The sequence below is a fragment of the Polypterus senegalus genome, chromosome 10, assembly GCF_016835505.1.
Source record: "Polypterus senegalus isolate Bchr_013 chromosome 10, ASM1683550v1, whole genome shotgun sequence".
In the NCBI taxonomy this organism is placed as follows: Eukaryota; Metazoa; Chordata; class Cladistia; order Polypteriformes; family Polypteridae; genus Polypterus; species Polypterus senegalus.
This window is the reverse complement of record NC_053163.1, coordinates 2,347,093-2,372,518: the sequence shown is the minus strand read 5'-3', so window position 1 is coordinate 2,372,518 and position 25,426 is coordinate 2,347,093. Positions and strand designations below refer to the sequence as shown.

The following is a 25,426-nucleotide window of genomic DNA, read 5'->3' as shown; positions in this document are numbered from 1 at the left end:
ACAAAACCAAATAAATACACAGTAACAAATACCAACACCCTACAACATCCAAATGTAATTCAAAGTATATTATAAACTTTAAAACAATCTCCATATATAAGTTTAATCACAAAAGCGCCAGACGTGCGCACCTCTCATCACTGCGCTCCTGTTTAACTGTCAGAGCGCGAGACGCACGCGAAGTCAAAAGATAAGAAACCAGAAAAGAGACCCCAAAGGTGGATTTTTGCCCACTGCCGATCAATAACGCCTGCCTGTTTTCCAGTATAATAACATTCTAGAATGGCGCCATTAGTTTATTTCACTCGTTGCACTGAATGCCAGGCCAGGTCACCGGGGAAGCTCCCGCCGATTGTAAACGTCAGTCCGGCTCTGCCTTTACGGTGTAGCGTTGGCGCCGAGCACCTCAACAGATCGATTCTCTGCCATTTAAATGGCTCTTTTCTGCTGACTCTTTACCCTTAAAATGACTGTTTGCAAAGCACCTCCAGCTATGCGTGATGGGATGGCAGCTCATTCATTCCTGTACTTGATGGAACTTGTCCAGCGCCCTTGGCATATATAATGTTAATGTATAACGAATGAATGAGTAAACACGTTTTTGATGCATTTTTCATAAAATATGAACTTATTAATAAATATAACTATTGGTGCCTGGGGCTTCTCAGCATTGGTTCAATATTTTTTTTTTTTTACATTTAATAGAATTGGTACAAATATTGTGCATTGTTAATAGAAAAGTATTTTGCATATCAAGATTTTCTGGGCCTCTAAGAGTGACCATGAAATGTTTTCGCTCATTAGTCATTTTCATAGCCTACTTTAAAAAATTCCAAGACAAAATGGTGTGTGTTGTTTACTTGAATCTGTGGCCTGACAAAGGCGCCTTCAGAGAATGTATTTGATTACGTAAATAGAAATCCACCACCAGCTCCTTGGTCTTGCTGGTGTTCAAGTGTAGGTGGTTTGAGTCGCACCATTTAACAAAGTCCTTGATTAGGTTCCTGTACTCCTCCTCCTGCCCACTCCTGATGCAGCCCACCATAGCAGTGCCGTCAGCGAACTTCTGTACGTGGCAGGACTCCGAGTCATATTGGAAGTCTGATGTATGTTGGCTGAACAGGACCGGAGAAAGTCCAGTCCACTGCTGCCCTCCTGTGCTGCTGACCACAATGTCAGACTTGCAGTTCCCGAGATGCACATACTGAGGTCTGTCTGTAAGATAGTCCACGATCCATGCCACCAGGTGTGAGTCTACTGCCATCTCAGTCAGTTTGTCCCTAAGGAGCAGAGGTTGGATGGTGTTGAAGGCACTAGAGAAGTCCAGAAACATAATTCTTACAGCACCACTGCCTCTGTCCAGGTGGGAGAGGGATCGGTGTAGCATGTAGATGATGGAGTCCTCCGCTCTCACCTTCTCCTGGTAAGCGAACTGCAGAGGGTCGAGGGCGTGGTGGACCTGTGGCCTCAGGTGGTAAACAGCAGCCGCTTCATGGTCTTCATCACATGTGACGTCAGAGCGACAGGCCAGAAGTCATTCAGCTCACTAGGACGTGATACCTTTGGGACTGGGGTGATACAAGATGTTTTCCAGAGCCTCTGGACTCTCCCCTGTTTCAACCTGGCTCAGGTTGAAGATGCGCTGTAGAGGACTCCCCAGTTCCAACACACAGGCCTTCAGCAGTCATGGTGATACTCCATCTGGACCTGCTGCTTTGCTGGCACAAAGTCTTCTCAGCTCTCTGCTCACCTGGGCTGCTGTAATTGTGGGTGGGGATGTCTCACCAATGCTGGTATCAGCAGAAGGATGGGTGGAGGGTGAAGTACTCGGAGGTGAGAGTGGGTTAGGGTGGTCAAACCTGTTAAAGAAGTTGTTCATCTGGTTTGCTCTCTCCACGTCTCTCTCGATGGTGGCACCCCACTTCGAACTGCAGCCAGTGATGATCTTCAGCCCGTCCCACACTTCCTTCATGCTGTTATTCTGTAACTTCTGCTCTAATGTGCTGCTCTACAGTCCACAGAGTGTGTGTCACGTCGGACAGCATTTCGACTTTGTTTGAATGTAATTAGCTGAATGTAAAGACAGGTAATCAGACCCAGCATTTATTTTGTAACCAATTCATTTAATTTGTAGTCAGCATCACACAGTTCAGCTCTTATATTGAAGTTAATCGGCCATATCTCTTATAGCAGCCTGTGACTCAAGAACGACGTCTGTCAGCACACAACCAGAGGGTCACCTGGGGGTTTCTGAGGCAGAAGTGTGTGTGCGTGTGTGTCATCAACGGGTGGAGTCGTGTGCTCCACATGGAGGTCAGCTATTGACTGAAACAGAATGAACAGACGGTGGGCTGCGACTCGCTTTTCATATCCACTTTGATAACCGACCACATTTTTATTTTTATTTCCGGCCCTTCACGACTTTCTGAGGTTGAACTTTGGAGAGTCTCCACCTCTCTATATCACTCCATCAGTTTTCTTTTGTTGTGCCACCACCACCTACTCAAAGCTTCATGATGCTCCGACAATGATGGACGGATTAAAAGGCAGAAGTCTACGTGACCATCATCATCATCAAGCCCTTCCGTGAGAACCCTAAATCCAAAGAGGACTGTTTCATTTATGTTAGGTAGAATGTCCAGAGGGGACTGGTCAGGTGGTCTCGTGGTCTGGAATCCCTACAGATTTTATTTTTTCTCCAGCCGTCTGGAGTTTTTTTGTTTTTTCTGTCCCCTGGCCATTGAACCTTACTCTTATTCAATGTTAATTAATGTTGATTTATTTTGTGTTATTATTGTGTCTTTCATTTTTCTATTCTTTAATATGTAAAGCACTTTGAGCTACTGTTTGTATGAAAATGTGCTCTAGAAATAAATGTTGTTGTTGTTCATAGCGCAGCTTAAGCCACCAAATAGTACGTTTTTCTTTGCCGCCACTTCATATTCACTGAAAATATTTTTTTTGTTGTGTGCTTCTCCATTGTCTTTTAACAAAGCACTGAAGTAAACGGGCTGTTCATGTTGACTTGCATATTAAAATGTGTGAAGTTTGTGGTGGAGTTGCAGGTGTGTACATGCGCGTCTCCTGTTCGTTGATTTGTAAAGTGGATGTGCGTGTTTCTTGGTGTACTCGCAGATTCACGCATCCTGATTGTTGTGTGCGTATGCACATTGACACTTTAGTCTGTACGCCATGTTTTAGTGTGAATTCTATGCACGTCACTTTACACGAGGCCTCTGGGCTTTAGGACCAACTGAGGAATTTTATGGGGGGGTCCCTAAAACCAGTTTGGCAGGGGATTCTCTGCAGGACATTCTCTCTCAACCAACCACCCCCAGGAAGGCCAAACTACCAGGCTGGCAAGTTTCACTCAACGAATGGTTTATGGGGGCAGGAGTGAAAATGTCGTACCAGGACTGTGTTGGTCTAAGGCTGGCTATTTGATTTGGAAGCGGAAGCCATTCTGTTCCATGATGCCTTATTGGTGTAAGGATTTGGACAGAAAATGTATAAATGTGATTGCTTTACCCCCCCACCCTCTCGTTCTCACACCATGGACTGAAATGAAGACCCCACTAAGCAGCACAACTCCTCAGCCATATTGACACAGGCAAGTGACCTGCTGTGACTAAAATGGAGGACCTCACTGGAGACACGTAAAGTGTGTGTGTCACCTGAAACTCCACGTCGGCATTGATCAGGATGTCAGTGTCCACTCGTACTTTGCTTATTGCTATTTTATGAATATTCTTTATAATTCATTATTTAAGTTGTACCTTAATTCCTGCTTGTCTTTTGCTCTTTGTAATTGCCTCCGGTTATAGAAGGGAAGGTGGGGAGAAGTTCTTTTTTTTTTTTTTATTTATTCTAATCTTTCTATACAAATCAATCAATTTTTACAAAGAGTAGGATTGAGAACAAGTCGACCCACCTGAGAGATGAGATTGATACGCCAATAGAGATGAATGGAGAAGAAAAAGAAATACAGAAATAGCTGCTGCCTCTGTGCTTTAAGAGCTTATTCTAAAATATTACTGATTAGATCCTGCCATGTTTTGAAAAAAGTCTGTACAGATCCTCTAACTGAGTATTTGATTTTTTCCAATTTCAGATAGTATAAAACATCAGTGACCCGCTGACTTAAAAGAGGAGAGTTTGGGTTCTTCCAGTTTAACAAAATAAATCTGCGCTCCAAAAGTGTGGGAGAAGTTCTAAAGTACGACACCTGATAAAGTGGGGTGAGTCTGTGAGATTCGAGCCATTCTGTCAAAGGCTACACAATCAGGATTACAAAAAGGGAAAGGAGAGGAACAGAGGACTCTACTGAGACAAAACTCCCCTTTTTAGTACATCTGCCTCCCTTATTGCTCCCTCAGTCCTGGTCGGTCCTGAACTACTGGCAGGCCATCTGCTTTATTAGCTGGCTTGTGACACAGTGTATGAGGTGGCCATCCTGTCACCCAAAGCCTCAGTTTCTTTCATTTTATTTCTCACATACACTTCACTCCTGCTCCTTCTCATTCCAATTCTTCAATTATAAGACCACCGACAGCTCGGGTTGACCCCTCTGCATGGAGACGTTAATTCACTTCTGGACCCATGGCTAGTCCTGGAGCTAATTGTTATAATTATTAGTTACCATTGCTAATGTTGTAAAAGGAAGAGAGCAAAACTAACAGGGCGATGAAGATGATGGGATGTCCTGTGGTAAACATCGGAGTGGATCAGCCCTGCTCAGTTGTGGAACAAAGACAGCTGGGGCTCCGGGGGTCCTTCTGGACTGACAGAAAGTGTCAGGAAGGGGGCGACCGGCTTGGACTGTCACAGCGGGTGTCACCGAGGTGGCTGAGACAGAAGTCACTTTATGGATGGTGTTCACCAGCGTGTCGGCTCTCCTGATCAGATCTTAGGGTGGGCAGAGGAGACGAGTGAAAGAAAGAGAATGGAGCGCTGGGAACGAGATCAGAGGGAGCCGAGTCTCTTCTCTTTATTTATTGGATTTGAACTTTCTCTCCATGGCGCTAGTTCTCTGGATTACTTACTGATAAAGACTGTGAATTGTCCTACATTTTATTTTGGGTCCTGATTGTTTTAGTTAAAGACACGTTGCACCGATACGTGTTGCTGTGTCCTCACTCCTGAGTCCATCCTCGCTTATGAATATCGATGTCCCGGAGGACAGAAGAGCCTCAGGGCTGTGGGCACTCGGAGCTTCACGGTGGTTTATTTTGGGTAATCAGGCCTCGGGGGCTCCTGAAGGCCTTGCTTTGGGGACAAAGCCTGTTATTAAATTTGTGAGCCCAGCCCATAAAATCAAATCCACATTGGACTTCAGACGGGTGACCCGATTCATTCCTGGTGGTCTGAACTTCTTTCATTTTCCAGCCTTACTTATTCCAATTCAGGGTTTCAAGATTAAAGAAGAATTTTAACAGTAAAACAGTAAACACCTAAAGAATTTCAACAAAGTCAATGAACTCTGAGACTTGACTGTATAATTTAAACTTGAATTATCATAACAGATTATGTAGGGAAGACATCAATGTTTTCAAATAGAGTTTTATATTTAAATGTACCGCACTGTGAGTCTGACTAGGACTGTGAATTTCTCTGTCATGGTCTGCTGCCCCCTCGCTCAGGTTTGGCTCCTGTCTTGTACCAAGTGCTTCTGGGTATCTATGGCCTGAATTAGACTGAACAGGCTCGAGCAGGTTTTCACACACAATACACACACGAGACAGCAGACTGGATGACATTCACAAGTGTTTCATATTTATCAATTTAGGTCTCCATGTATACAAATCCAAGATCCTAAACTTATAAACGATGCACTAGATGTCCAGCAGAGGGCTCCAAAGCGCCGTAAGACAGATGTGTCGGCTCCCCAGCTCAGAGCTTCGTTCTGAACCGCAGTGATGTTCCGGCCATTCGCCGCCTGTACTCCTCCTCGAACCTTTCATCCTGAGCCACAGTGAAGTGGTTCTTCCAGTCTCCCACTTGGCCTAAATGAACAATTAAGGAACAGTAACAACGGTCGGGCAGTGAGACCCCCAGAAAATGAGACTGGAGAGAGCAGACTTGCGCTGCACTGACCTTTCCTCATAAAGGGTGAGATGCTCACGTTCACAATACAGGTGGGCATTTTGCTGAAGTTAGTCATGGGGTTGTCCTTCATCATGTTGAAGGAGGTGTGCTTCACGATTTCCTGAATTGTGCCTTTATCCAGTGTGTGACCCAGAAAACGTGCCACCCGCTCCACTTCCTGCATTGGGTCCTGAAATATTGGCAGAAATTGGCACATCAGCAGGGACACCCACCTGATACCCTGGTGCATTGAGACAACTTTCCAACAGAGAGATGAAGGCTCACCTGCAAGATGTCCTCGTAAAAGACATAGAGGATCTGGTGCTTTTCCCTGACATCCCACCAGCCTGTCACGTGATCGAACCAGGAGCCCCACGTCACTTATAAGAAGAAGAAAGAGAAGATGGTGGAGGTAATGGCACGAGCATCAGAGAGGATTTCAATCAACAGACCTGGTCCTCTAGCTTCACCGGGCAGGTTCAGAACTTAGCTTGCATGAAATGTAACCTGCTGAAGGTGCTCAGCAGTCCATGGAGAGACCATCAAGAGACGAGAGGTCGGAGTGGACACACTCACCATTTCCTGACAGAAAGCTCTCAAAGAAGTCATCCCAGGACCCTTCATTTGGGAGGATAGTAGCGATCTTGTGGAAGAAGAAATACGAAACAAGGACATCCTTGGCATTGCGGGCAACATAGATCACCTGAGAAAAAATACAATAAATAAAAGTGATGTGTCATCTTAGTCCACAGAATGATGAGTGCTTTGTGGGTCTGACTGTGGTGATATACAGAGCTCAAAATAAAAGGTCCTAAACATTCAAAGAGATCCTTGAAATATGAAGCACACCCGGCCTCGAAACACAAAAAAGGGAAAAGTTTATGAATTTCAGAAAGGGAGAGGGAAACCTTAAGAACCCCTGGACCAAAGAAAAACAACCTTTTAAATTAAGTTTATTAACAAAAGTATTTAGAACATTAGAACACTCTGGACGAGAACAGGCCACTCAATGCCCACCAGTCCTGTCCACTTATTTCTTCCATAAAAACATCGTCGAGTTTTGAAAGTCCCTAACGTATTCCTGTCCACCACACTACGTGGTCGCTTATTCCAAGTGTCTATTGTTCTTTTTGTAAAGAAAAACTTTATTAAGTTTCTGTGAAATTTCCCCTTCACAAGTTTCTAACTGTGGTCCTGTTTTCTTGATGAACTCATTTTAAAGTCACCGTCTCGATCCACTGGGCTCATTCACTTCATCATCAACACTTCAAGCAAAAGAAGGTTAAGAGGTGAGATGATTGAACTGTAAAGGCTCAGCTCTTTTAATCTTTCCTCACAGCATGAAGGAAGTGTGGGATGGGATGAAGATTATCACTGGCTGCAGCTCGAAGCGGGGTGCCACCATCGAGACAGACGTGGAGAGAGCAAACCAAATGAACAACTTCTTTAACAGGTTTGATCACAGTAACCCACTGTCACCTCGGAGTACTGTATCCTCCAACCATCCTTCTGCTGATACCAGCATAGGTGAGACATCCCCACCCACAATTACAGCAGCCCAGGTGAGCAGAGAGCTGAAAAGACTTTGTGCCAGCAAAGCAGCGGGTCCAGATGGAGTATCGCCATGACTGCTGAAGGCCTGTGCGTTGGAACTGGGGAGTCCTCTACAGCGCATCTTCAACCTGAGCCTGGAACAGGGAGAGTCCCGAGGCTTTGGAAAACATCTTGTATCACCCCAGTCCCAAAGGTATCACGTCCTAGTGAGCTGAATGACTTCCGGCCTGTTGCTCTGACGTCACATCTGATGAAGACCATGGAGCAGCTGCTGCTTCACCACCTGAGGCCACAGGTCCGTCACGCCCTCGACCCTCTGCAGTTCGCATACCAGGAGAAGGTGGGAGCGGAGGATGCCATCATCTATATGCTTCATCGATCCTTCTTCCACCTGGACAGAGGCAGTGGTGCTGTAAGAATTATGTTTTTGGACTTCTCTTACGCCTTCAACACCATCCAACCTCTGCTCCTTAGAGACAAGCTGACTGAGATGGGAGTAGACTCACACCTTGTGGCATGGATTGTGGACTATCTTACAGACAGACCTCAATATGTGCGTCTTGGGAACTGCAGGTCTGACATTGTGGTCAGCAACACAGGGGCGCCGCAGGGGACTGGACTTTCTCCGGTCCTGTTCAGCCAACATACATCAGACTTCCAATATGACTCGGAGTCCTGCCACATGCAAAAGTTCACTGATGACACTTCTATGGTGGGCTGCATCAGGTGTGGGCAGGAGGAGGAGTACAGAAAGTTAATCAAAGACTTTGTTAAATGGTGCGACTCAAACCACCAACACCTGAACACCAGCAAGACCAAGGAGCTGGTGGTGGATTTTAGGAGGCCCAGGCCCCTCATGGACCCCGTGATCATCAGAGATGACTGTGCAGAGGGTGCAGACCTATAAATACCTGGGAGTGCAGCTGGATGATAAATTGGACTGGACTGCCAATACTGATGATCTGTGTAAAAAAGGTCAAAGCAGACTATACTTTCTGAGAAGGTTGGCATCCTTCAACATCTGCAGTAAGATGCTGCAGATGTTCTACCAGACGGTTGTGGCGAGTGCCCTCTTCTACGCGGTGGTGTGCTGGGGTGGCAGCATAAAGATGAAAGACGCCTCACGCCTGGACAAACTTGTTAAGAAGGCAGGCTCTACTGTAGGAGTAAAGTTGGACAGTTTAACATGTGTGGCAGAGCGACGGGCATTAAGGAAATTCCTGCCAATCATGAAGAATCCACTGCATCCACTTAACAGGATCATCTCCAGGCAGAGGAGTAGCTTCAGTGACAGACTTTTGTCACCGTCCTGCTCCACTGACAGACTGAGGAGATTGTTCCTCCCCCACACTATGCGACTCTTCAATTCCACCCGGGGGAGTAAATGCGAACATTAATTTTATTTTAATTTTTTTTCATTTTTATTACTATTTAATTTAATATTGTTTCTTTGTATCAGTATACTGCTGCTGGATTATGTGAATTTCCCCTTGGGATTAATAAAGTATCTATCTATCTATCTATCTATCTATCTAACTCATCCCCTGTAGCCCCGAATCAGTCAAGTCGCTCTTCTCTGGACCTTCTCTAGTGCTATTATGTCCTTTTTTCGTAGCCTGGAGACCCAAACTGCCCCCAGGACTGCAGATGAGGCCTCACCAGTGTGTTATAAGGCTTGAGTGTCACCTCCTGTGACTTGTACTCCACACGTCAAGGTGCTATATAACCTCATAGACAACTGGCGCCTCCGAGCTGTCATCTAAAAAGTCCAACATCCAACAGGAGTTGCATTGCACAGGTCATTATTAAAACCTGATTTACAATGTCTCCTTAAAATGAGATGATTTGACTTAAGTGGCTACACTAAGATCTGCTGGAGCTCTTTGACACCTCCTGTCCCCTTAGGCTCCTGTACTGTCGTCCCTCTATGCTGCCTGCTCTTTCTCCTTCTTGGACGTTTACATTTACTTTTCTCTGACTCTTCTGACTTTGCACTCCCCTTCTACTTGACTGGGGGTCTTAACGATGGCCACTGACCTGCGCACCGCTGAGTCTTCCCCTCTACTGCTTTGAAGTCAGCCACGACCATTTTCTTTTTTTGTCTTTTCTTGTAAACTAAACTAAGGAGTTGCTGTTACGACGACGCGGTTATCTACTTACAGACACTCTCTACCCTGCCTTCTCGGTGCCAGTTCAAATACAAATAACAAGAACAACTACACGTTACAAGTAACTTTTCCGCGCGCACCTGTAAACCCCCAGCAACTTTTGCTCTTGTGTGGGCGAAAAAAAAAAGCAAAAATCCCTTCTAAAAACTTTAAAAATTCCTGCACAGATCCTTAGCAGCAACCAAAACCCAAGTTTTTAAGAGCAAAATGCATTTTTTATTTAACTGTCGCACCACAGAAAATGCCCAAAACTCTCAGGAGCCCCTCACGTTTGCAAGGTACACGTCATGTCAGCACACCTCAAGTGGAAAAAAGGCAACATGGAAAACCTTCTGAGGAGGACCTAATGACTGAGCACAAGGCTGAGGCCTCTCCGGCCTGATGTTGGCCGATTGCAGCCCATAATCACATGAACGGGTAAAGAAGACGGAGAACTGGGAGGAAGCCATGAGTTAAACACCACACTCATGGGGTTAAGATGGCTTTGGTGGAGCAGGTCAAGTGTAGTGGAGTGGGATAATGATGATGATGATGATGACGCCCCTGTGCTTACTTTGCACCCTTTGTCCAAGAAGGACTGTGGCACCAGTTGGAATGGGAGATGAGTTTTCACAAGTCGAGGAGATGGCAGGTCCTTCAGAAGGTCCACACCTGAAGAGACACCAAAACAAAAAGAGACTTAGGGGGTCTCTGCAGAGTCCACTCTTGTCAACTTGGCTTGGCATAGGCAGTGGTTCTCAAACTGTGGGGTGGGACCCCCTAGGGGGGCATAAAGTAACAAAAAAGGGGGCGCGAAGATGTTTAAAACAGAAAACAAGAATCAAAAATATGAAAAATCTATCTATTGAAACCAAAACAAATGAACTTAAACTCCATTCTGATACTAGAACAATAAATACAGAGTTAGATAAATGTCCATAAAAGTTAAGTAGGTATAATAAAATATGCATCTATGATATATCGTTAATTAAAAAAGAACAAATTGGTATCAGTGGGCTCCTTTCAAAAAAACATTAGGAGGGCGCGATTAAAACTGTTATGAAAACTCGGGTCGCAAATACGCTGGCATAGAGAGACTTACCTGCTGGAATGGTGCCCATGTTGCTCAGTTCTAGAAATGGGGTGCGCTCGTGGCTGGGGATGGTTTTGATTTCATGTGTGATGCCACCTTGGCGAATGCTGTCCACGATTTCAATCATCCAGGTGGTACCTTGGTGAAGAGTTAAAAAGACAAGGAGAGAACATGCAGATGACTTCTGGGTGACATGACAGTTCACTTTTGTGATTCTGCCCAAGCCGTTTCTCAACTGTGTGTCACCGTCACTCACCAGCCTTGGGGTAGGTGGCTATTAAAATGTCATCTGCTTTGGCCTGGAACTTTTCTACCCTGCCAAAGATTTCATGCATGGAAGAGATGAGTGGGACACCTTTAACATCACAAAGTCTCTGACGTTCACTTGTTGCGGTTGGGTTTGAGGGTCCTGAACTGCAGGCTTCATGACGAGGAGTGCCAAGTGAGTTGGACATCGTGCTGGGGAGACACAAAATGGCAGCATAAACGTGAAGACCTGAGACCAACTCATAGTCCAGTGGGACAAACTGTGCAGCCACATATCTGCTGATCAACATCCAGTTTACACGTCGACAGCCACAGGACCTCCTCTTTAGGGACAAACAAGGGGACGACAGCCAAGTGTTACAGGAGATTCAACTTCCACACAAAAGTAAATGGCGCCTGTCTGGAGTGAGCACCAGCCCTACATGAACACATCCATCGTGGATGTGTGGCAACTCGAGGGGCTCAGTGAGTCAATGCCCTGGTGGTCCGTAGTCGCGCATCTCAGTGGCTAAGATGGGGTGAATCTAACTGGTGGAGAATGGCCTTGTGTTTTGATTTGGGAAAATGGTTCAAGGAGTTCTTTGGAATAACTGGGCAAAAATCAGAGAGAAGAGGTCCGATACTTCAATAAAATGTACTTATTCAATTATAACATTTAAATACATATAATGCAGTATAATGCAGTAGCGATAGATTATATAAACAAATATATGCTTACAGTAATAAAAACAAACTCATGCTTACAGTATATCAAAAGACACAAAGCTATCATCCTAGACCAGTAGACTGAGGGAGCCCGCATGTCAGTCTCGTCAGAGGATCAACTCGTTAGCCTACTCCCAAATAGCAAACAGCTGTGCACATTCCCCACGGTTGAGCTTCCAAAAAAACTGAGGGCAGAACCTTCCCTTATATACTAATTAGGTGTCCTTGCCCCAAAGCGGCCTACGTACGTGGAAGTAGTGTATGCAGAAGTGATCAGTTTCAGCCTACCCCCTCCTTCCACGGGACACGGCGCTATGTTTTTCTTCTTCTCGGCCTTGAGACAAGTGCCTGATACCAGAAGACACAGTAATATGCTTACATGTGAAAAAAGCCTCTCGAAGTGAAGAACAAGTCGGCATAACCTTGGCTGTATCTTTAGAACATTCCCGGCTGTTTCTCCCAAAACATTAATAACGCAGCTGGGTTTGCACTGAAGCGACCAACGCCCATCTGCTCTCTTGATTTCCCCCTCTCTTTAGAAAAATCCTTCCATTACATTCGGCCCCTCGCTCAGCGCAAACCCAGCGCTCTTGCCCTTCTTGTTCTGATTGCAATTTTTTGTATAGCACAAAATACATAACAGTTGAATATAGTCATTAAAGCAATAATAATAATAAAACAATTGTCCATAATAAGTGCTTTTTCTTTGCTTGGAGAAATATTTTTCCAGTGAACTTACATTTTTCTTCAACCCAGGTACTTTGCGCACCGTAGAGGGTCACCTCCCTGGGGAGCGGTTACTAGCACTTCACCCAAGGAGTTTCTTTTGATTTGGTATTTCATCATCCACATTGTCATCAAGAAAAGAATAAAAATCTTTAACCGAAGATGTCCATGGTTCAAGAAATTGGATGCACACCTGTTTGACAGCAACTCTAGTAATAACTAATTAGGAAACTGGTAATAAGCAACAACATACCATTCAAGAGAGTGATTTCTGCATCACTAACATGAACCCCATGATTCCCAGGTTCAAATAAAGCTAATACTAATTATATACACTAAGCACATAATGTATGTCCTAATTCCTAAATATGGTGAAATAACTATTTAATGCACCTAGTTCTTTGTGTTCATCTACTATCAGACCTATAAATAATATTGTTGGTGATGATACAGATGGCATAAATATTTATCTTAAATAACTCAAAAGTTCTCAGCTTTAGGTTGCCACCGCTGTGCACAATGATAATCAGAGATAAAGTCCTTACACACCTCACCATGTTCACATCTTAACACACTCATTCATAAAATCACCCAAATATACACCCAGCTGTGGTCTCAATCTTAAGCCACCTTTATCACATTAATGCAGCCATTTTGTGGACAGTAGGTGTCAATCCTCCCTTCGGAAGACGTCAGCACTACTTCCAAAATACAAATCACTGGGTCATTTTTGAGGTCACATTCATTTCAATTTCAAGGGTTATACCCAAGCTTCTTATTAAGGATTCATATCTTCAGAGATCTTCAGACTTCATTAATTTTTAATTCACAGACCACACACTCACCACCGTATGTATAAGACACTCCATCTCCTATGGGCCAAATTATTACTTCACTTCACTGATTTCTATAACATATACACTCATCAAGCCGTGATGTTAATCATTTGACCTGTATCACCATCAACATGCTAGCCTAAACTGTTTTATCCTCTTCTAAAAGTTATGGATGTCCTGACCTATAGTAGGTGTCCCTTATCCCCAAAATACTAGTTGTGTGTGTCATCCCATATTCTCACTATTATTCTTTTCAATTAATTAAATGTACCTAAATGTAAAGCTCTACATTATTTGCTATAACACTACAATCAATAACCTAGAATATCTAAACTGGACTGACCCTGACTAGTAATGGTGGAATGCCACTGCAATGACAATCACTTATCAATCTCTAATAGATCCCTTATGTTAGATTAGACTCAATTCTGATTAACTTTACAAATAACCAAATCATTGGTCCTTAAAGGTAACTTATTATCTCATACAAAATATCAGAAGGCACATCAAAACATTTATCTAAAAATATCTATTCTTACCCACTATGAATTCATAATAATCATGTAGTACTCCCATTAATACAAACATTCATTAAATACATTATTTAGGAGTCCCTATATTCTGCTTTGTCTACAAATAATTAGCTTTCCCTTCTATACCTTTCATAACTTTACAGTTCAAATACTTTTAATTTCAAAGATGTTGCCATTTGTCAAACAAGTGGACAGTCAAAGTAGGCTCCAGAAGAACACGGAGTCCTGCAGAGTAAAAGTGGGACAGATTATCTTCTCTGGTAAGGATTAAGGCAGGTGTTGGGGTCCAACATCCCAAGCAAAAAGGACCCAAGTAGGCAGATGTCATCTATGATTCAGAATCCACGATGATCTTTTGGGCTCAAACATCACCAGCATAGTTTAGCTCTTGGCAGCAGGTATCCATGATGTCTGGAACTGGAATTGAAGTGCGTTGTCCAGTAGTCAGCTGATCGATGGCCTGATTCACAACTTGATTCCCTCTCTGGTATGGCTGGGTTCACCTTGGAGTCAGATGATTAGTTTATCTGCAGACCTTCATCACAGCCCAATCTCTGGTTCAACTTCAAATGCTGTCATCTACGATGCACTAGGAAAAAACAGCTTTCACCTGCAGACGTAAAGACTTAAAAACGCTCATTTAAATAGTCAGCCTTTTAATTCTTCATTAGTAGCTACTTATGGATCATAAGATGTCAGATCTGTTTCGTTGGGGGTACCCCTATTAAAAATATTACTAGCAGTGAAACAAACGGTCATTTCAATCCAGTCTGTGCTTATCTAAGTCAAGTTGTCTTTAAACAGTCAGAGTACAAGTTTAAATTGATAAGCACAAAGTTCAAGTCCTCCTTTATAGCTGTTTCCAGTTTGGCCGCGGTTGCAATTTCCTCTTAATTAAAAAACATGTCCCAAGTCATTATTAAAATAAAGTCAATCAATGTATTAGAAAAGGAAATGTACTCAATAATAAATCATTACAAAAATTGGTCCCAATAATATTGACATAATATTCAAATTATCTGCATTTGTTCCAAGATTTAAACTGGTTTCAAAATGTAAAATTTAAACAAAATTAAACATAAGATATCAAGCAGAGTCAAGAAAGAAATCCACAATCTAGACGGGTAAATTCTTAATCTTTTCCTTGGTGACATTAAATAACAAAAAAGTTAGGCTCCACATTTCTTCCCCATGTATCTAATCACAAACCATTGTTCAGTTATGCAAAGTCCTAAAAACATTTTTCTTTTTACACAAGGTGTTCATTTTTAAAGTTTCTATATATGTATCCTAAGTAATATTTCTCTTTCTTTTTATTACTAATTATTAAAATACCACATTACATTTGGATCTTAATAAAATGTCTCATTCAATATTTCATTAATGCATCAAAAATATAAAAGTGAGCCTTCCATTAGTTTTGTTGTGATCCCAGTATTCCAGTCTATTTCACACAAACATGTCAATATTACACACAAAGGAGATGAGGAAAGAAATCAATATATCAGAATGCCCTATAATGCAAAATGTGCCTTTATTTATGTATTATAAAGCCCTCTAAGAAATTTGCACATTCCTACCCATATTTAAAATAAAGAACCCACTTCTTTATCAGGTAAATTTTTCCCAGAATCTCAAACTAAGAAAATACTTTAAATCTACTTCAATTATATACACTGATTTTCTTTTCCCCATAACCTTCTGTCAAAGACAGTTGATCTTGCACATTCTTTCATTGTTATCTTCCAGATGTTTTATTACACGTCTTTCAGAATGTTGACTCCAAAGAGCACAGTCTGTTCTTCTCTTAGTTAACCCTCCTTATTCCCGGTCTTTTCTTTCACTTACAGTTTGGCATTGGCTCTTTTTATACTGCCACATGCCATTTTTATACCAATTGTTGCATTTGAACATCACTAAACAAATGCACACCATATTGTCACTTACACTTTCCTTCATTACCACATACAAGTAACCCTCACATTATAGCAGCTTTCCTTGTACTCTGCCTCTCCAATAGACAGTAAATTTTGTTTTCTAAGCAGCACTAATCAACATAGGCTTTGAAAGGAGTGTTACCAATAACCAGCTTCATTTTGCTAAAAGAATGTCTCCTTCGATCGAAAGACTTAAAGTACTCAAATAAAAGGGGTGCTCATATAATATGCTTAATCTGGAGACCTTTTTACACCATCTGTTCATATCTTTTCTAATTTAGAATTAAGAGCTCTTTTAATTTCAACATTTACATTCACATTCCTACACATAATATCAATTATTTCATTCTTGCAAGCAACACCACATATTTTTACACATACTCTTAAACACACTGAAACTTATTTAACATACACACATAGGGATCCCTCTAATACACTATATAACATACACCAAATCACCCAAACCATTGTTTTAACACATTCAACTTTACCTCAGTTTTGTCACTTATTATCACTTATTATTAAAAGTGAATGCATTTTTCATTTTATCAAATGTTACTCATACTCACATTTATTTTAACCCATATTTACTCAGAGCTCTGGAAGTTTATATGCACACGGCAGCTTCAGCAAATCATAATCGAACTACATTACCCAGAAGTCTCCATGTTTTTGCTTTCTTACTCCCAAACACACGAAGAACAAATAACAGGCACGCTCACACATTTTTAGCACAAACATATTTACACACACACAGAGAACAATTAATGCTCAGGCACACACATTGAATAAGTTCAGCACAGACATATTCACACACACAGACATTAGCGAGCACCAGGTACCTTGAAGTTAAATACTGTGCACTTTTCATCCCCTCGGCTCTCTGTTGCTGCAAGCCGCTCGCCTCGCTATCATAAAACACCTCTGCCTATTTTTCCTGCACAACAACCAGCATACTTGAGTGACTGCCTCCTGTCTCGGCTGCAATCTGCTCTGCGGCGTGCAGCATAAGACCTGCGTGTCCTTGCCTTTCAACCAAAGCGGCACTCTTATCAGCAAGCAGATATGAGAGTGCAGCAATCTGTGACAAACTAAGTTCTCCTGCATTTATCTCCTGTTTCTCAGGGTCAAAAGACCCCGAAATCAAAGCACACACTTTAACACTGAGCGATCGTTGCTTAATCTGTATGGCATTCTCTTTATACATTGCTACGTGTACTGCTAGCTACTCACGAGTTTTTAGCCAGGTATTTATCTCTCTTGCCTCCTCATCTAACTTCTTTATAATCATCTTTTTCGCATTCATCTTGGCTATGCATAAGGCTGCCTTCTCCGCCATCCCCTCGGCCCGCTGTACCCGCGGCAATAGTACAGCTACCAGGGATTCAGCCATTGAGGCCCGCCCTGACACATCTGCCAAATCCATGTGCATTTTCTTAATCTCCCTTTCCTTTTCGTCTACCAAACTGTCCAGACATCTAACTGCCGTTAGTAAAACCCACCCCCGCGTCTGCAAGCCCGTTATGGGTTCATTTACAGACACCTGACATTTCTTAAGCGCGGCTAGACATTTACTGGTGTTGGGGGGCCTAAACTTTGCCAATATTGTGCTAATCTCCCCCTATGTCTCAATTCTCTAGCGCAGTCTTCCCATACTGTTTCCTCCCAGCCGGGAAGAGGTAAAGGAGCCGTGCCAGGGTTTTTATCCTTTTTCTTAGACATCTCTGATTTCTTTTTGCCTCACTCAATAGTTCAATATTTTACCAGATTTCCCAAAATCCTGCAGCGACTACGCCAAAATGTTTTGATTTGGGAAAATGGTTCAAGGAGTTCTTTGGAATAAGTGGGCAAAAATCAGAGAGAAGAGGTCCAATACTTCTATTTTATTTACTTTAATTTACCTTGATCAGCTGACGTGACCAAGAGGTTCTCATCATGTGATGGTGTGCTGACGACTGATAACCGCGGTCATGTGTGCTACGAAGGCAACGCCTTTGATGTACTCACACACACACACACACACACACACACTCGGTGTGCCTCGTTGGCTGAATATGGCGGCCCAACCCCCTGTCGATAGCTCGCTTCGCTCACCATCAGTGCACAATGGAATTTTTTGTTAAATAAATGATAATAATGATAACCTTTTCTCCAATACTTCACACAGAGAGGACCCGAGACACAAACTCACAATCTCTGCTTCAAGATGGCCGCACTTCCATTGTGCCATCTGCATGGCCTGTCAACTGCTAACGCACAAGTCAGCCACTGCTGTTCTTAGTGGAGCACATGTACTGTAGATCATGTATTTTTTTTTTTATGAATTCATGTTAAATTGGTTGTATTGTCATGAGAGTATCATTGTTGTATTCTAATGGAGACGAAAAAATTATATATAGATGTATAGTATATGATGAACAGTTTTGAAGACAAGTAACATTGCATGAAAATGTTGCACAATTTAGCTAATCATATACAGGTAACATTCCGTTACAACAAAGTATTTTTATGGTCCCGACAGTTTCCCCAAATGACGCAAGTCAATAGAAATCTCGTAACTGCGAAGTCCATTCAGCAGATACTTCATTACAACGAAGTGCCCAACAGAGCTTGAAATGCCTGAATGAATCCTCCGCTGAGCGGTCAGTTCTGAGGCCGCAGCTCAGTTGTGCACAACGATCTCCAAACACAATCGCACTGTCATTTTATTTTTCTTTCTTTGATCTTTCCTCATACTGTGTTTTTTTTTTTTTTGGTTTTGCTTATCGCTCGTCAACATTTGAAAAACATCCATTGGCATTTAACTCGTTGTCACCCTCCTATAGAAACGGCAGACATGAAATAACGATAATAGTTCATGTTAGGAAAAAAAAAAACAACACATTTTTTGCAGTTCTCGATTGCGGCAAAAAGAAAAAAAGACATTCCAGTGAACTTTGAATTTTGCCGTCGACACTGTCAATTTTCTTGAAAGACTGAGCAAAAAAAGAAGAAAAATCTCGAATTGCAAACGTATGTAAACTGCTGCATTTGAAGACGTCGAAAAAGACGTTTTTATGTGGTTTAGCGACACTCGTTCAAGAACCATTCCTATTAATACGGCACTCGTTCAAGAAAATGTGAGGTTTGTAAACTCTCTTGGGACCTCACCCAACTAGACAGCATGCCAAAGAGACGTCCCGAAGTGCGATCTTCTCATCTGTACGGGGCAACAGCTATGCTGCGTAAACAGTAAAGATCTCGATGGGTGATGCAAGGAACATTGTAAATGCAGGTAACGGGATTACTTGGTCACTGATCTGGCCACCACCCTGCCTGCCTGCCTGCCTGCCTGCCTTCTGTGTCTGCGTATAGCAGAGTGGCAGATCCTGCTACAATAAATAAGTGTGCCCTTCCTGTTTCAAGCTGAATAAAGCTGGTTTTACTAAAGTTCTGAGACTCAGCCTCATGTTTTGGGGTGCAAGACAGGGACTTACAGCGCGACCCTGATCCTTTAGGATTCGCTTCTGTGGCGCTTCACTGCACTGCTGTGAGCCTCCTATTGCCCTGCCACAGACGCTGCAATCGCGCTTCGGGACGCACTTCAGCATGTCGCTCCCGTTGGGTGTGGGGGTCTCGAAAGAGTTCAGAACCCTCACAATATGAAGGAGAAAAGGATGATTCGGCTCCTGATTGATAACTGTGCTGCACACAACATGCGTCCCCATTTAGATCACGTTTGCGTTGAGTCCCTCCCACCCAATTACACGGCAGTGCTTCAGCCATTGGCTTTGGGCAACATTCACACCCTCAAAGTGTATTATGGCAAAGAAATGCTGAGAAACATTCTCGTCAGCATAACTTGTAGGCAGGAGGAGATTAAAATGAACACAAAAGGAGCTATTCAAATGATTGCAAACATCTGGGCGCAAGTTAAAGAGAGCACAATAGTGACAAATACAGAAACTCATTACAACAAAATATTTTTTAGGTCCCTGGGAGTTCGTTGTAACGGAATTTTACCTGTATGTATATATGTGTGTGTGTGTATAAATATATTTATATACTAGGGGGCTCTGCCCCTTGCTCGCTTCACTAGCCCATCCCCAGGTTTGGTTTACCGGATTTAAAGAGATTGTTAGTTTCATTGGAATTGTTACATATGCATTATTTTCACTTTTATTTTAAAACTTTGTAAAAACAATACTTTATTTCTGGCCCCGGGCGTGGTCACGTCTCTTTCTCTCCGGACGTATAACGCCGCTCGCGTTGTCAAAGTGGGGGCGGCTGCACGCACAATAAGGAGGTGCCGTCAGATCATCTGCTGTCTTCATGCTGTACTCCGCCCTCCCTCAATCGGACCTAACAGTCACTTAAAACCAAAAAGTCCTCAACCAGGCTGGGACACTACAATACTTTCAAATTTACGGCTTTCATGAGTATTCGTTACCTTTCTCCACATGTGTATTGCGCCATCGTTTGTTTGAGTCTCTTCAATTCTACCGCTTTCAGAATCTCTTATCTGCCTTTTTTCTCTCCAACGCTTTTGGGTCTCTTTTCTCCGCACTGATCTTTCTCCTTTGCTTAGGCGTTGACGTTTAATCTCAAATGTATTGTCCTTATAAGTTTTATATGAGCTGAGAGCACGGGATCTGTGCGTGCTGCGTGCCTTTACACGATTGAATGTAATTTGATATTTTTTACATCTCGCCGGTCTTTTAAGCGTCTTCCAAGAAGATCACGTATCGTCTCCATGCTTTTCCTTTCTAGGATTTTTTTTTTTTATAACTTGGGGCTCATTAGGTTTACGCCTTGCAGGGATCAAACCTCAGACGTCCGTGCCTGAGACATTGTGCCGTGGCGGCAGGTGTGCCCACTGAATGGAGTGAAGGTTGGAGTATTTCATTCAGAGGTCTGAAGTGCAATCTGATATTTGGGTGGCTAAATACCGCAATGACACAGTTTGGTATAGTTGGCAGGATTACAAACATATTACATATACAGAGAGAGAGAATACACTAAAAGGAAAGATCTATACTAATAAAAGGCAAAGCCCTCACTCACTGACTCACTGACTCATCACTAATTCTCCAACTTCCCATGTAGGTAGAAGGCTGAAATTTGGCAGGCTCATTCCTTACAGCTTCCTTACAAAAGTTAAGCAGGTTTCATTTCGAAATTCTACGCCTAATGGTCATAACTGGAAGGTATTTTTCTCCATTAACTGTAATGGAGTTGAGCTGGAATGACGTAGGGGGCGGAGTTTCGTGTGACATCATCACGCCGCCCCCGTAATCACGTGAACTGACTGTCAACGCAGTGCGTAGAAAATCAGGAAGACTTCCAAAAAGCGCTTAAAAAAACATGCATTATATAATTGAGAAGGCAGCGAAACAATAAGAAGCGAGCGAGTGACATATACTACCATATTCATGACTGCTGCTACCTCGGAAAGAAAGCAAGGTGTAAACCTAAACTTTAAATTAAGTTCATAGACAGGCTACCGCTGGCGTTTCACATGCCCACAGGTAATGCGGGATACAAGTTTAATGAGAGGACGGGATATAAACGAGAGTTTTGATCACTTTGTAACTAAGTTAAAATTGTAGGTGAAGTGGTGTGCTTATGCAAATTCTGAGAGACTGTGTTTGTGGGGGATTGACAGTTAAGGTGGGTGGGGGAGTCACGTCATCACCTCCCCTCCCACCTCATGTCACTCTGAGCTGAGCTCAGGCTAACGCTGTCTTCGAAGCAACTTCGTCAGACTGCCACCAAATACTCACAGAAAAATCCACAAGTTAATACACACGCTGTCTCTAGAGTTTCTCCACTGAATCCTCCATGCACTACTTACAAAAGGTCACATTGACAATCGTGTTACGTTATTTTTAAAATCTTTCCTTTTCTTAGCACAAGCACAGCTGAGAAGCTTCGATGCATGTGCTCCATAACGCGTTCAAAAATAATGCATTTAATCACACTTTGCATTACAAGCAAAGGGGAGCTTTGTCAATGCATGATTTCCTGGTACACGATTACATTGATCAGCGCATCCCGATTCATTTTACCCTCGCACCACCTTAGTTTGAGAAGTATGAAAAATATGAGGTTAACACAGAAAAACAGATCACCAATTCAAGCTTTATGAATAATCGATTCGCCATCAATAATTGTTTTGGTAAAGCCATCCTCCTTCCATTTTATAATTTTTCCGCCACTAGCCATGATTAAATGAGCGGTAAATAAAGTAAGAGCAAAGCGAGGGTGACTTATTTAGGCAGGCATATATATGACAGCAACACTCATGACAATGTCAATCATGTTACGTTATTATTAAAATGTTTCCTTTTCTTTTCATTACTTCTTTAACACACTACTTCTCGCTGCGGTGGGTATTTTGCTATATATATAATATATGAATGACCTCCAAAGAGCGCTGAGACTTTTGATATCATGAACGTGTGTACAAAACTGGGGTCTCCTGCCCAGCAAAAGTCGAGCAGCCAGCGCGCGGGCATAGCTGTGCCGGCCTTTGAGACGCTGACTGCGCTTCTGCCTTAAGTCAAAGTGAGCACTTTTAATTTTTTTCATCCTCTTCCTGCGCTATAGCCCAGACAAGTGCAAACACGGGACCCCTTTTCTACACCGCGCAAATAATATTAAGGCGATTCACACTTTCTTTTGCACGTATATGATTATGAGGTCCTCACCTCGGATTATGAAAACACGCACACGAGTGGAGGACTGACAGTGCCATCACAGCCGATTAATGGCGGGACGTCTCACCAGTCTACACAAGACCCACGCGACTGTCCCCAAAAGGCGATCATAACGCCAGCGAACACATCTCTCTATACTATATAAAAGAAAAAGGCAACTTTCCTTTCTTTACACCTTTTTTCCTTTTATCCCAAACCAAAGCCTTTCTCTCTTAACACTGCAGAGGACACAAAACTAATTTTCTTTAAATGCCGGTAAGGCACATTACCAGAGGCACAAATTTGAACGTTCACATAGAAAATGTAATTTCTATACCACAGCCGTCGTGTAGCGCCTTTCAAAAGGGATCAACTACCGAGAGATGATCCATATACATTTTAGCTGCTGTTAGTTACTTACCTGTTGTGTTACACAGTCTTTAAAATGTAGTTTACCTGAAACCACTCCAGTAGTGCTCAATGTACCTGTACTTTTTGAAACGTTAATGTTTTACTGTTTAATAACTTATAGACTATATTTTATTATTTTTCCCTTGCACTCAGTGACCAAAGCTATACACACACATATAGACACATACAAACATACACACAAGTATATATATATGTGTATATATATGTATGTATGTGTGTGTATATATGATGTAGATAGGTATTTATGTATATATATATGTATATGTAGATATGTATATAGATATGTAGATATGAAGATATGTATGTGTATATATGTATGTGTGTGTGTGTGTGTGTGTATATATATGACAGCAGCAATCCAAGCTGTGAGAAAACAGTAAAAAGCAGGCGTGTCAGACGTCGTGGTACATTTTCTGATGCAGCTGCCGAAAACAACTTTGTGATGCTGCCGCCAAATACACAAAACAATTACTTTGACAATCATGTTACATTATTTTTAAAATGTTTCCTTTTCTTTTTCATAACTTATTTAACACATGACATCGCTGCGAAGCTCGGGTATTTTGCTATATATATATATCACAGTGACACTCATAACAGTGACAAAACAATTACATTGACAATCATGTTATGTTATTTTCAAAATGTTTCCTTTTCTTTCTCTTTCCTTCTTTAACACACTACTTCTCCACTGCCAAGCGCGGGTATATATATATATATAGATAGATAGATATATATATATATATATATATATATATATATATATATATATATATATATATATATATATATATATATATATATATATATATATATATATATATATATATATATATATACATAGATAGATATGAGAACAACACTCATATCAATGACAAAACAATTACATTAACAATAATGTTACGTTATTTTTAAAATTTTTCCTTTTCTTTTTCGTACCTTCTTTAACACACTACTTCTCCGCTGCGAAGCGCGGGTATTCTGCTAGTTTAGCTATGAAAGGCACTAGAACAGAGATATGAAAAATGCTATCTAACATAGACATGTAAAAGGCACAATATGCTAGACAGACAAAGTAAAAGGCAATATAAGGCATTCTATCTAGACAAGGCATAATTTACTAAATACAGTACATAATAATACTAATACAAGATTTAGTAGGTAGAGAGACTGCTAAAAGGCACTATATAAGAGATGAATACTGGCCTTTCCACTTTTCTTAAGGGGTATCCCTAGAGGTCTCAGGGTGGGCCAGCGGTATGAGTGACTCACATTTCAGCTATTTAAACATTGTCACTGGGGATCTCTGAGGTTGCCTGGTGTGTTGATGTGCCTTTTGCAGGGGCTACAGAGATGGTGTACAGGGCCTTTCCACAGACATACCGGCACTGTTGTGGTCCTAAAGCCCCACATCTTCTCCCTGAAGCAGCGTTAAGGCATCAGCGGTTTGTAAAGCCACACCTAATAAAAGATTTAAATGTCAATTAGAAGCCCCACACTCTCAGAGCCGCGACATCGGGGGACACACTTGGAGGGTCTGGTGGGGTGACATCTGCCACAGAACCGGTGCTGTGATTACCGATTTGACTTCCACATCAGTACAATGTAAGCCAGAAACTCCGGGCTGGACGCGTTAGTCTCACGGGGACGCATGCGCAGTGCAAACGGACACTGAACAGAGAGACGCACTGAGCATCAACCGCGAGCCGCAATAAGTAACCTGTCAGTGGGGTTAGAGCGCAAAAAAATAATAAAAATAAAAATAACAAGGTTTTGGACTTACCAGCACTTTGTTTCTTTCTTGTTATGTAATTAATTGATTATTATTATTATTATTTTTTTTTCTCCAGATGTTCACTTCAGCTACGAGCCACGCGCATTGTTTTTCACGTTTAACGGCCGGTGTTTTAAAGGTGGCGCCGAAGCTCAGTGCGGTCGCGGATGTCTGGGGATGCAGAAAGACCTCCACAGGGATGTCCATTTTGGTGCTGGTGGATGTGCTCCGTAGCGTTTTTCTTTTTTGTTATGTACAATTATATATTTCTAAAATATTATTTAGTGTTCTAATATGTTTCTTTTATTGGTTAAGTTGTTTTTTTTTTTTTTGTTTCAGGTGTGATATTCCCCCTGCAGGACCGAAATGGTATTTCCCTGTGAGAGGGGAAGCTGCCCGAGGAAACTGAGACAAGTCCAATGTTATCGGAGCGGTTCGGCCGGGGGTCGCGAGAGACTTGATTGACCAGGGCTTCTCAAACTCGGTCCGGTGGGATCCATTGGGGCTGCAGGTTTTTGTTCCAACCAGCTTCAGTTTTGAACTGGACTCCTAAGCTATTTAAGTGGACTGTTATTTCCCAGATTCTGTGTTTTAGAAAGAATAAAGTGAAAAGTCTTGCAAAATGACACCTTTTATTGGATAACTAAAAAGATTACAATAT

At 42.2% G+C, this 25,426-nt stretch overlaps 1 protein-coding gene across 7 annotated transcripts; it reads right to left on the bottom strand.

Annotated features, from left to right (window-relative positions):
* Positions 1-5,679: 5,679 nt before the first annotated feature.
* Positions 5,680-24,918, bottom strand: LOC120536466 (sulfotransferase 1C2-like). Of its 7 annotated transcripts, XM_039764830.1 has the most exons (9): positions 24,775-24,918; positions 24,375-24,452; positions 11,135-11,337; positions 10,888-11,016; positions 10,360-10,457; positions 6,661-6,787; positions 6,370-6,464; positions 6,094-6,274; positions 5,680-6,002 (listed from the first exon to the last, which is right to left on the bottom strand). In XM_039764830.1, the coding sequence occupies exons 3-9, from the start codon at positions 11,331-11,333 to the stop codon at positions 5,890-5,892; spliced, it is 942 nt and encodes a 313-aa protein (XP_039620764.1). In that variant the 5' UTR covers positions 11,334-11,337; positions 24,375-24,452; positions 24,775-24,918; the 3' UTR covers positions 5,680-5,889. The 7 variants fall into 7 exon arrangements, with proteins under 7 accessions (XP_039620764.1, XP_039620768.1, XP_039620765.1 ...); XM_039764834.1 differs by lacking the exon at positions 24,375-24,452; XM_039764831.1 differs by lacking the exons at positions 24,375-24,452; positions 24,775-24,918 and adding an exon at positions 24,264-24,358.
* Positions 24,919-25,426: the final 508 nt, after the last annotated feature.

Bases quoted from the DNA above. Each gene is read 5' to 3' on its own strand.
- LOC120536466 (XM_039764828.1), bottom strand. From the start codon at position 16,753: ATGAAAAGTGCACAGTATTTAACTTCAAG. The intron at 11,017-11,134 runs GTGAGTGACGGT...CTCTTCACCAAG, and splicing joins AGCCACCTACCCCAAGGCTG to GTACCACCTGGATGATTGAA. The intron at 10,458-10,887 runs GTAAGTCTCTCT...GTGTCTCTTCAG, and splicing joins CATGGGCACCATTCCAGCAG to GTGTGGACCTTCTGAAGGAC.